The 13,222-nt window shown below is 43.0% G+C and overlaps 1 protein-coding gene across 19 annotated transcripts in view; it reads left to right on the top strand.

The window, feature by feature from the left end:
• Window positions 1-7,688, top strand: part of PEG3 (paternally expressed 3) — a 32,615-nt gene extending 24,927 nt beyond the window's left edge. For all 19 annotated transcript variants that reach the window (XM_070499085.1, XM_070499080.1, XM_070499074.1 and 16 more), the window contains 2 exons: window positions 10-102; window positions 278-7,688. In XM_070499085.1, coding sequence (XP_070355186.1) covers window positions 10-102; window positions 278-4,158 — 3,974 coding nt within the window. In that variant the 3' untranslated portion in view covers window positions 4,159-7,688. The remainder of the gene's footprint in view (window positions 1-9; window positions 103-277) is intronic.
• Window positions 7,689-13,222: the final 5,534 nt, after the last annotated feature.

Below are 13,222 nucleotides of genomic sequence, written 5' to 3'. Positions count from 1 at the left end.
TGTGAACAGGGGTTCAGCTTGCCGAAGACGATGGCCACTCCCACATGACACAAGGGCATTCGTCGAGGTCAAAGAGAAATGCCTACCCAAGCACCAGTCGAGGTAGGCACTAGGCAAATCATGTGTAGTGGCCACTTTAATAAATGCATTGGGATCTAGGTATACATATTGACAAACCTTTTATATTTTACATTCACACCACCATCACAGAAGTCCCACTGTTATTTTGCACAGGTATGGGGACCAGGGAGTATTTATATTTGGGGTTTCTTTTCAGGTCTGAAAACTATGCCTGAAACCAAAAAGTCAACTCATCGTCGCGGAATTTGTGAAGATGAATCTTCCCATGGGGTGATAATGGAAAAGTTCATCAAGGATGTTTCGCGCAACTCCAAATCAGGAAGGGCGAGGGAATCTAATGATCGGTCACAGAGATTCCCCAGAAGGCCAGACAATGGTTGGAAAGAAGTTTCATTCAACAAGAGGGAATCAGTGATTCAGGAGAGGGGCTATGAAGGGAATGCTTTTGGGGGAGGCTTTAATTTTAACTCACACCTTGTTTCCAGAAAGAGAGTTCTTGAAAGAAAAAGGCGCTATCATTTTGACACAGATGGGCAGGGCTCAATTCATGATCAGAAGGGCTATCCAAGGAAGAGACCCTTTGAATGTAATGATATGAGAAAAGCCATGAGCATGAGCAGTCTTAGCTCCCCCTCTTTCACTGAATCGCAGCCGCTTGATTTTGGGGTAATGCCCTATGTGTGTGATGAGTGTGGGAGGCCTTTCAGTGTGATTTCTGAATTTGTCGAACATCAGATCATGCACACTAGAGAGAATCTCTATGAGTATGGTGAATCCTTTATTCATAGCGTGGCTGTCAGTGAGGTTCAGAAAAGTCAGGCTGGAGGGAAACGCTTTGAATGTAAGGAGTGTGGGGAAACCTTCAATAAGAGTGCCGCTCTTGCTGAACATCGGAAAATTCATGCTAGAGAGTATTTCTCAGAATGTAAGGATGAGGAGTATGAGGAGCCCTTCATGCCTAGCCCGACCTTTAGTGAGCTTCAGAAAATATATGGAAAAGATAAATTCTATGAATGTAAGGTGTGTAAGGAAACCTTCCTTCATAGTTCTGCCCTGATTGACCACCAGAAAATCCATGGTAGAAACGACAAAGATAATGATCGTGGGGAGGCCTTTAAACTCAGCCCAACCCTTAGTGAGCTTCAGAAAATGTATGGTAAAGAGAAAATGTACGAATGTAAGGTGTGTGGGGAGACCTTCCGCCACAGCTCATCCCTGAAAGAACATCAGAAGATCCATACTAGAGGGAACCTATTTGAAAAGAAGGGTAAAGTGTGTGAGGAAACCTTTATTCCTGGTCAGTCCCTTAAAAGGCGTCAGAAAACTTACTCAAAAGAGAAGTTCTATGACTTTAAAGATGGTGGAGATGCCTTTAGGAAAAGCTCAGACCTCAATGTGCATCAGAAAATTCATTCTCGAAAGCACCTCTATGAAGGCAGGGGGTATGAGAAGTCTGTCTTTCATGGTATGTCCTTCACTGAATCTCAGAAGAGTCATACTATAACAAGACCACCTGAAAATGAGGAAGACGAGAAGGCATTCACCATTAGCTCTAACCCTGATGACAACCAGACATTTCCCATTAAAGACAATGTCTCTGAGGGGAAACCATATGAGAGATCTGTTATCCATAGCTTAGCCTCTGCTGAAGCTCAGAAAAGTCACAGTGCTGCAGGGCCCAATAAATTGAAAGTGATTGCAGAGTCTGTCATTCAGAGCTCAAATGTTACCAAACATCAGAAAGTCTATGCTGGAGAGAATACCTCCGACAGAAAGAAATATGAGAGATCTGTTATCCATAGCTTAGCCACTTTCAGACCTCCCAAAAGTTGCGACGGAAATGAACTCATTGAATGTAATGAGAAGGCAGAATCCTCCATTTATGTCTCAGACCTTCATGATAAGCAACAAAAAACTCCTGCCAGACAGAACCCTTATGAAGGGGATAAGAATAACAGCTACAAGGACTCTGTCATACACAGTATGTCCCATACCAAACCTCAGAAGAGTCTTACTGGAGAGGAATCCAGTGAATTTAAGAAGGATGGCGAATCATCTGTTGTCAACTCAAATGTCCGCGAACATCAGAAGGCTCGTGCTAAGAAGAAAAACATTGAGCGTAGGAACTATGAGACCTCTGTAATTCACTCCCTAAGCTTTGGTGAAAATCAAACATTTCGCCCTAGAGAGAAATTCTATGAGTGTCCGGTGTGTGGAGAGTCCTTTGTTCGTAACTCTGACCTCACTGAGCATCAGAAGATTCATGATAGAAAGAAGCCATCTGGAAGTAAAAACTATGAACGATCTGTTATTCGTAGTTTAGCCTCTACTGACCCTCAGACGAGTTATGCTGAACAGCCAGCGCAGACAAGTTATGCTGAACAGCCAGCACAGATGAATCCTGCTGAACAGCCATCAGAGACAAGTTATGCTGAACAGCAAGTGCGCAAGAAATGTAAGGAGTGTGGGCAGTCCTTTGCTACCACTGAAGAACTCCGTGCACATCAGAAAATCTATGCCCGAGAGGAGTTCCATGGTGGTAACCTGTTTGGAGGATCTGTCATTCAGGGTGTAGGCCTTGATGGGCCTCAGCAGGGAGAGCCTCAGCAGGACAAACCAGATGAGCAGGATGAGCTGGATGAGCAAGATGAGTCTGAAGACACAATCTATGGATGTAAGGACTGTGGGCTGGGCTTCGCAGATCGCGCAGACCTTAAGGACCATCAGAAAGTTCATGGCAGAGAGTACCTCATCGACAGTTGTGAGTACACGCATTCTGTAATTCACACCCATTCTGTCAGCGAATATCAGAAAGATTCCATTGGAGACCAGCTCTTTGAATGCCCGGCATGTGGGGAATCTTTTGTTCATAGCTCATTCCTTTTTGAGCATCAGAAAATCCATGAGCAAGATCAATTTTTTGGACATAGGAGGTATGATGAGCCTTTTATGCAACCCTTGATCATTAACCCACGCAGGCCTCGCGCCTCACAGAAGAATCCTCCTACAGGGACATCCCTTCAATGCTGTGTGTGTGGACGAGACTTCATTCATGGCTCTGTCCTTAACGAACATATGAGAATTCATACTGGAGAGGATTTACCAGAGCAGGGCCAGAGAAATGAAGAGGCTGTCAGTCCAGGCTTAGCCCTCACTGAGTTTCAGAGAAGTCAAACCGAAGAGAAACACTATGAATGTAAAACATGTGGAGAATCCTTCCTCAATCAGTCAGACCTTAGGGATCACATGAGAATTCATGAGAAAGATGAGCCCTATGATTATGGGGTCACCTTTCTTCACACGTCATTTATTGCTGAGCCCCCCAAAAGAGATTCACCATTCTATGAGTGCAAGGATTGTGGGAAGTCCTTTATTCATAGCACAGTTCTCACTAAACATCAGAAGCTTCATCTTGAAGAAGAAGAAGCAGCAGCAGCAGCCCAGGAAGTTGAAGCCAATGTCCTGGTTCCAAGAGAAGTTCTGAGGATCCAGGGGTCAAATGTAGAAGCAGCTGAGCCAGAGGTGGAGGCTGCTGAGCCTGAGGTAGAGGCCGCCGAGCCCAATGTGGAGGCTGCTGAGCCCAATGGAGAAGCTGAAGGGCCAGACGGGGAGGCTGCAGAGCCGAATGGGGAGGCTGAACAGCCCAATGGAGAGGCCGAACAGCCCAACGTGGATGCTGATGAACCGGATGGTGCAGGGATAGAAGACCCAGAAGAAAGAGCTGAAGAGCCAGAGGGAGACGCCGATGAGCCAGATGGGGCAGGGATCGAAGACCCAGAAGAAGAAGGTGAAGATCAAGAGATTCAGGTTGAAGAACCATACTATGACTGCGGGGAATGTGGAGAAACCTTTGCTTCCACTTCAGCCTACGGCGAGCACCTGAAAACCCATGCCAGAGTGATAATATTTGAGCCTGGAAATGTCTATGGGGAAAGCTCACACTACACTGAACATGCCAGCACCAGCACTAGTGACAACGACAGGGCTGATGACAAGTACTTCAAATGTGATGTCTGCGGGCAACTCTTCAATGATCGCCTGTCCCTTGCTAGGCACCAGAATACCCATACCGGCTGAGAACACAAGTGTAAAGTTTAGAAAACCTTCACTTAGAACTTGACCCTTACTAAACCACAGAGAATTCGAACCACCTCATAATAATGTCAAAAGGAAACATACCTTGGCGTGTCTACACCTGACTTTTAACATCAGACAACTCAAACTGAAAAGAAACCGAAGGTGGAGATTCCTTCTGTCTTAGCTCTCCCCCATCAAACATCTAGTGTGCATGTGGGAAAGCCATAGCACATCTTACCTTCCCTTTGAGTAATCACACTGAGGGAAAACCTTCGTGGTTTTCAACACTACAGAAATTGCCCCAATCAACTCCTGTAGCCTATATATAATGTTTCCTGAGACGTATATAAAATAGCAAATCTTAGCATTACAGTAATCACGTATATTTTGATTTAATATACATAGTTACAGTTTACTGTGCAGAAGTACCTTACCTGGTACTCTTTGATTTTTTTTTTTGGAGGAGGAGGAAGAGAGCAACAAATTAGAATATATTTGTAAGTATCTTAGATCCTGAGAAAGATTTATTGTGCGTTATTTGAACCCCATCAGTATCTTTTTAAGTAATTGACTGTGTGTTGTTCCTTACTCTTAAATATTCCTGTCCAGGTGTAGGCATGAAAGATAAAATGTTGATTACTCTTTGCTGTTTGAAAAGAGAAGTACTTTGAGCTTCCTTTTCAGCCCTTTTGTCTACACCAACACTTTGGAACCTAATGCTGTGTAAGCCTTTACATGTGGATTGGCCTTTTGTGACCCAAATTGATCAGTTGCCACATTGTACCTTGCGGTGATTCTCATGCAAAAATATTAACAAGTTTTGCTTTTTTTTTTTTAACCAACTTGATGTGTTCAACAGTGAATTCACAAAAGCCGAAGCTTTTCCCTGTAAATCTTACGTCTTTGCCTTTAAAGAGTGGGCTGCAACCATCACTAGATCACAGTAGTGCCTCATAAAGGTTGAGAACCCCGGGGAGAGGCTCTCGGGTTGTAAATATGGCTGCAGGCTGACGACTTTCATCACTTGCTTTATGCGCTTCCTGCCTTAAGTGACAAGTAGAACGTGGCTTTGATAGTATGTACTGCCACAAGTCAGTTTGCGTCCTGGGTGCCCAGGAGCTAGTTTCCCTAGAGCTTTCTGTCGCTCAGCTGAATTCTCGTGTTTACCTCTCTGACCCTCAACCCCATGTCTAACTTGCATTTAAAAAGTTTTTTTTAAAAAAAGCTTTCTTTACAGTCAACCCAAGCTTAACATGGACTCAGGTTCCCCAGCAGCCTTAATTTGTTTTGTTACTGTCCGTTCCTTCCCCTCTGAGCCCTCCTAAGTACTTCTGAGCTATCCATTAGAGTGCTGTGTCTGTCTGATTTCCTCGGGTTTCTACTTACTCACAAAGTGGCCTCATAGCTTGAGGTTTCCTGTGTCCTGTTCTGTGCACCACCTGTGTTCCTTTTGCTTCCCCTCCCAAATTTTTTGGCTTTGAGTTGGCTGGAAAAAAATATATAAAAATAAAAAAAATTTTAAAAACAAATCTGTAGATTAAGTGAGCAGAGATAAGAGCAGTTAATTTGAGCAAGCAAAATTAAAATCCCTGGAATGTGTCTAAATCTCACTCTCCTGGATCCGCACAGTTAGGGCTCGGGGAGCGTGTGTCAGACTGCAGGGAATGCCAAAGTCGAGCGAGGCTGTATGGCTGAGAGTGAGGCAGAAATGAGTAAGCCAAAGAAGGGAGTCCTAATCCGTCACCAGCCCAAGGAGGGTGAGGAAGCAGACAGAAGGCGACATCGGAAGCAGGGATTGGAAGGCCAGGCTGGTGAGAAGGAATCAATTGAGCAGCATGTTCTGGGCAGTTTAGAAGGGGCCTTTTTGATGGCATGGTGTAGATGAGGGCCAGCTGCATAGAAAGACCTGAGGTTGGGACAGACATCTGGGAAACAGGAGCAGTGGGGCCCCAGATCAGACCAGGGCTCTTGAGATGGGAGCCCGTGTTGACGTCGTTGGGGTGAACTTGGGTTCATCACTGTTGGTGGTATTAGTTGGTGGAACCTTTTCAGAAAGTAGCTTGCCAAATGCCAGGGTGTCTGTTCCAACCTTAGGTTAGTGAAAAATCAGGAACAACTTAAATCCCAAACAATAGGAGAAAGATAAGTGAACGTATTGTGGACTCATGCAGCTGTTTAAAAATGATAATCATGAAGAGTTATGTAGCAACGTGGAAATATATTTACAGAATATTAAGTGGAAAAAGCAGGACACAGAATTATATTTATACTACAATTATAACTGTTTAAAAATGTATGCTTATAGTCAAAAGCTGTTGTGTTGTTGTTGTAGGCTTATAGTTGAGCGTTATTTTCTTAAATTCCTTGGATGTTCTTTATGGTAGTGTTACTAAAAAGTTTATAATCACGTTTCCATTGTGAACATAATTCGAACTCATTAGCAGACATGTGGAAAATACAGAAAAGTGGAGGAAAAAAATCCATGTTCCCACCATCCAAAGACAGATATACTGTTCAATATGTTGTTTATTCTTGTTTCTGTGCACAGGTTTATGATTATAACTATGTCAAAATGTGTATTCAGAATAGCTGTTATGTTACCTTTGTGAAATTATGATTAAACGCTTTCATCTTAATGTTTTCAGATGCTCCTTATAATAGTGTTCTGGTAACAAAGTTTATTATGTTTGTTTCTATTACAAGCATAATATGTACCCAGAAGAAAAATTGGAAAATACAGTAAATTAAAAAAGAAAAAAAAGTTACCCATATTCCCAACACCCAACAACTACTGTTAACATCTTGATCGATTTCCTCCGTCTTGTTTTAGTGCACAAGCTTGTGATTATAACAGTGTTAAATATGTATGCATAAATTCTAAAATGAAAAAAAAATGGAAAATAATTAAAATAGTGTTGTCATTGTGGGATTATGGTTAAATATTTTGTCTCAAATTCCCTGAATGATCTTTGGTGTTTTGGTATTAAATCTTATGTATGTATTTTTCCATTACAACTATAATACATACTCATAGCAAACTTTGGAAATTCAGTAAGGTAGAAGAAAAGAAATTCACCCATATTCCCAACACCCAACAACAACTGCTGTTAACATCTCGATCTGTGCACCAGTCTGTGTTATGAGGGCGTTAATGATAAGTATGCATAGAGTCAAAGATGGGAAGGAATGTGGAAAACAATTAAGAAATAGTTGTGTGGTTGTTGTGGGATTATGGTTAAATATTTTGTCTCGGTTTCCTTGAATGGTCTTCATCATAGTGTTTTGGTAATCCACCTTTATTACATATATTTCCATTATAAACACAGTACGTGTTCATTATAGAAACTTTGAAGTTGCAGAAGCATAGAAGAGAAACTCGCCCATATTTTCATCATCCAGAGACTGTGGTTAACATCTTGATATGTTTTCTTCATCTTGTTTCTGTGCACAGGTTTTTGGTTTGTTAATATGGTTGTGGTCGTTCTATCTATCTGTAATAGTGTCAACAATAAAAATAAAGTTAAAAATAAGATATTTCTCTTCTTTTGTCCATTTTAAGTGTGTGGGGTTGTTAAATACAGTTTTTTGTTAAAATTATAAATCCAAACACTTAAGCCTTTAAGTTTGCCTTAGAAATCTTATTCCATTTTTATGTATTGCATATTTTAACAATTACTTTTAAGAGGTCTTTTAATACTACATGATTCCACATTTTTAACTGTACTTATGAAATTAAAATATATTCCAATAGTGTTTTTAAACTTGATAATAGCCACATGTATATTTCAGTGACTTGAGTCGGCATTTTTAATTTTAATCTCATTTAAATATGAGATTCTGGGGCCGGCCCTGTGGCCGAGTGGTTAAGTTCACACGCTCCACTTCCACAGCCCAGGGTTTTACCAGTTCGGATCCTGGGCATGGACATGGCACCACTTGTCAAGCCATGCTGAGGCAGCGTCCCATATGCCACAACTAGAAGGACCCACAACTAAAAATACACAACTGTGTACTGGGGGGCTTTGGGGAGAAAAAGGAAAAATTAAATCCTTAAATATGAGATTCTCCCAAACAAAAAAGCACAAACAAGGATGATCCCTTAACATAATGTTAATACTATGGTTTAGAGTCTCTTAACTCTCCCTCAAGGTTCAAAGGTGCTTCTCATGAGAGTAATTTCCCTTGTTTTAATCTAACTTCACCACCAGGAACATCTCAGGCAGTTTGGCAGATTGTCATTCTAGATCAATTGGGAGATAATTTTTAAACACGCTTGTAATTCCATCATGTTCATAGATTTCGGCCAGGTTGCTGACTGGATCTCAGTTGGCTACCGTTGAAGGTTGCAGGTACCCAGTTTGGGATTGCTGTGTCCCTGACTCCATGGCACAAAGGAGATGATCACATACTTGACACCCTTCTAATCCTCTGCACGTCACTGAAGTGATTGGATTCTACTCTTATGATAAAAAATGTCATCATTTTGATTCTTACTACTCTGGAACTTGACAGAGTGGCAGAGTGCTGCATTCTTTCAAATTCTTAGAACTTTATATTAAAACGAAAGCCCGTTGAATTACAGTTCTCTCTTGTGGCATCTCTTTGCACGGCTTTGATGGTTTTTCTGTGATCAAGGGGCATCAGGTAGGTCAGAGTAAGAGAGTCAGTTCTTTAAGGTTGATTTCTTGAAGAGTATATTATGAAAGGAAGTAGAGGAAGGGAATGAAGTGAGGGTCATTTGGTGTTGCCTGACCAGCACTTAGACTCTTGGAGAATTCCTTCCTCCACCCACACCTCAGTTGTAGGGGCGACTGTGCCCCTACCACCGTGTTTAGTCCATGAGATCTGACCCCTCCCCAGCGTCAGCTGACATGCTCACGGGTTCCCAGGGTCCAGTCAGACTTAGATTAAGGCCTTCCTGGATGGTCATATAGGTTGGGGCTGGATGTGCTGATGAACAGACAGACCCACAGTAAGGCCACATGACCACAGGGAAGCTTGGTTCCTGGTGCCTCACCCACCCCAGTGCCTATGGATCCTAGCTGAACTGCCTACCCTTGGGGCCCTAACAACTCCTGCATCGTTAAAATAACCCCCCTTCCACATGAGCTGGCCTTGTTATTGGTGTGGTTTTTGCTCTTTTCACCAGCACCAAATCCCTTCCACTTTTTGGGGACCACTCATTTCTTGGGGGAAAGCCACAGTACCCTGCCCTTCCCCAACCAAAGGCTGAGCCTGCTGCCAGTCGGGCTCCCCAAGAAGGAGGACACACAGAAGTCATTCCAGTGGCAGTGCTGACCATTATTAGTTCCTGCTACAGAGATAGCCATAGTGTTCAGGTAACTGTCCTTCGGGAGGCTTGATTGTTGAGTTCTCCCTTTGATTCTCTGAGTTACCCAGTGTCCTTCCAATCTATTCCTTATTTGCTTTACTTGGCCAGAGTTTGTTATTTGCAACCAAAAAGAGCCATAACTGATACAGAAATTGATACCAGGGAATGAGTTGGAGATAAACCCTGAGAGAAATGTGGGATACTTTGAATTCAATATTGGGCCTTGGGATGGGAAACTAGAAGACCAAGGCATGTGGCAATAAAATACCTACTTATTGCTATGGTCAGTCATCGGAGTCATCTGTTTCCTGGGGCGAAGCTGCTGTTTCCTTGACAGCTGCTGGCATAGACAAATCCAAAGACTGAAGAATGTCAAGACTGGTGGTCCAGTAGGGTTTTCACAAACACCTTGATCCTGAAGGTCACTGACTTATCACTTAAATCCATAGTCTTGCCTTCTTCCTAATATGCACAGTTTAGGCAGCCCTAGGGAAACAGGAACCTAGTGATCAGAGTGGTGGTATCTAGGAGACTTGGGAAGATTGAGATGACTCTGAAGCTCCAGACCCTTTGAAATACTCCTTATTTTACCACTTCATTCCCACACAAGGGCAAGTTGAAGGGGCTGCCTGGGGTGGGGGTGAGGGGGCAGCAGTTGAAAGATATCTCCATGGCAATGGGAGGAAGCTGGGTATTGAAAAGGGGGCCACTTCTCATAGGAAGCGTGCCTGGTGTAATCAGATCCTGGGGGGAGTTCTGACACAGATTCTTGGCTGTGATGTCCCCAAAGTGACTTATATAACAAAGTAAGCCAAAGTCTAGGTCTGAAAGTGTTAGACTAGGGCCACTATACTAGAGTCACAACCTCCTGAATCAGTTTATAGAGAGGCCACTTAAAGGAGAGTCCAGGGACCCTTGAGGAAGGACTGTGCTATATATAACACTCCTGCCTTCCACCTAGCCTGCTGAAAAGGGCCCTTCAGCTTTTTACATAAACAATCCATTTGTTGACAAACAAACCTTACAAGGACTAGTGGATGTTGCATCTAAAAAACACATTCTTGGGGACTGTAACATTGCAAGGTGAAGAGCAATTATGATGTCATGCTGGCTACAGGCAAGCCAACTCCTGAGAACTGGGCTATGCATCTCTTAGTTAGACCTTCCATATTTTTCACTTGGTTTAAGTCATTCCTACCCTGGGAAGGCATGAGTGACGAAGAAGCCAGAACTTGTACTATATCCACCCCCAACACCAGCCAGACGTCTGGGGCAGGTGATCACACCGAGCCCCTTGCATCATAGGGCAATGTTTTATCCTCAGTGGAACAGAGACTTGTTCTGGATTTAGATTTTTCCTTCCCTGCCCACTAGTCTCTTCTCAACATCTGTGGGCTTACTGGATGCTTCGCATAGCACTTATGTACCACATGTAGCAGTTATCAATCACGATAATGCTGCATAACAAGTAAACACAACCCTCAATGACACACAATATGCGTTTATTTCTCACGCATCTAGGGTCAACTCAGGATTAGCTAGGTGGCTCTGCTTACCTTGAGTGGGCTCATTCAGATCCCTGGGGATTGGTTGGCTGTCAGCTAATGTTGGCTAGTTATAGCTAGGGGTGGGAGGCTCTCATCTGCATCTCTCATCCTCCTGAGACTAGTGGACCACCTCCTTATGGTGATGGCAGAAGTGCAAGAGAACAAGTGAAAATACACAAGGCCTCTTGAGGCCTAGACTTGGAACTGGTATACTGTCACTTTCACCTCATTCTATTGGCCAAAGCAAGTCACCTGGGGTGGGGAATATACTCCACCTTTAGCAGAGGAATTCTAAAGCCACATGACAAAGGGTATAGATACAGGCAGGAGTGAAGAATTGGGGTCATTAGTGCAATCACTATACCACAGTAAAGGACAATACATTGCTGGTAACCAAGGAATTCTCTTCCCACTGACATATCCCACCCCTACCCCCCATAATTTCTATAAAACAGTGATATATCCTAAGAAAAACTCAGCTGTGGTCTTCAATGAGAGATATCACCTTCTGACATTGGAAAGCTGTTTTGCCAGATGTGATATATGCCCCAAACCTACAATGTGTCCATGGTTGGAACACAAAACTCCAGGAGCAAAGAATTGAAACAGAGGTGTACTTCTTTCCATTATATTGAATTACCTGCTCTGAAAATTCTAGCTTTCTATTCCTGCCACCAGGAACTCTGTTGATTTAGAAGTTTTACCACCCAAGGCAATTTTTCCAGCAGGAGATACAATAGTTCCGTAGAACTGGATGCTGAGACTGTCCTCTAGCTTTCTGGTGTTCCTCTTACCACTAGACAAATAGGCAAAAAGAGGATGATGGTGATAACTGAGGTTGGCCGGTTACTGCTTATTTTGGTTATGTCTTGTCATGTAACAATTCCAAAGCTTAATGACTTAAAATAGCAACCAACAGTCAGGTATTTGCTCACACTTCTGCAGTCTGGGTTGGGTCCAGATGGGATGTTCTGCTGTCTTGCCCAGGGTCATGCATGCAGTTACAGTCATGTATCTGGAGGCTCAACTGGGGCTCCCTGAGGAGTTGGTCTCTATCTGCATCAAATCGAGAATTGCTGGACAGTGAAGATCTCTCGCAGTCAAAACCAGCCCATGAGGACTGGGAAAGGTAGCTGCTTCCTCAAATGCACAGACAACAAAGCAAACCTACAGGGGAACGTGAATAATCAAGAAAACACAACACAATCAAAGGAAAGAAACAAATCTCCAGTAACCAACCTGAAAGAAATGGAAACCTATGAATTGTCTAAGAAGAATTCAAAATAATCATCTTTGAAAAGCTCAGTGAGTTACAAGAGAACATGGATAGACAACTAAATGAAATTAGGAGAATGATACATGGACAAAATGAGAATATCAACAAAGAGGAACAATTTAAAAAGAAGAAGAAGAGAAGGAGAGGGAGGAGGAGGGGGGAGAGGAAGAGACAGAAGAAGGGGAAGGAGGAGGGGGCGGAGGAGGACACTACAAGAAAAGGAAACTGAAGGTCAATATCCCTGATGAACAGAGATGCAAAAATCCTCAAGAAAATGCTAGCAAACTGAATTCAACAGCACAGTAAAAAGATCATACACGATCAAGTGGGATTTATCCCTGAGTTGCACGGATAGTTCAACCTCAACATAATAAAGGCCATTTATGACAAGCCCCCAGCTTACCACATATTCAACAGTGAAAGGCTAAAAGCTTTCCCTCTAAGGTCAGAAACAAGACAAGGATGCCCACTCTCGCTACTTTTGTTCAACATTTTGGAAGTCGTAGATAGAGCAATCAGGCAAAAAAAGAAAGAAAAGGAATCCAAATTGGAAAGGAAGAAGTAAAAGTCCTTTTTGCCACGGAACGTAACATATTCATAGGTTCTGGGGATTAGGGTGTGGACACCTTTGGGGAGCCATTATTCTACACCCACTCCCTTAATTTGGAAAAGAGGAAAGGGATGGGATCTTGCCTGCTTTGTTTTCTGGAATGAGAGGGGGAGGTGCTGTCCTTCTGGATGGGTCTCCTAAGGCCAAGTGTTGCCTAGACCAGTGCTTGACAGCATCCACCTTCAAACCAAGCTGAGTCTGGGTTTGAATCCCTGCTTCCAATTTCCTAACTGCTCCTAACAGCTCTGAGTTTTCATTTCCCGCAAAAGAGAGGTGATAATAATATCTATCCGGGACCA

This window comes from Equus asinus, chromosome 26, assembly GCF_041296235.1.
Source record: "Equus asinus isolate D_3611 breed Donkey chromosome 26, EquAss-T2T_v2, whole genome shotgun sequence".
NCBI lineage: Eukaryota > Metazoa > Chordata > Mammalia > Perissodactyla > Equidae > Equus > Equus asinus.
Note: the sequence above shows the minus strand (reverse complement) of the source record. Positions and strands in the feature narration are given on the sequence as shown.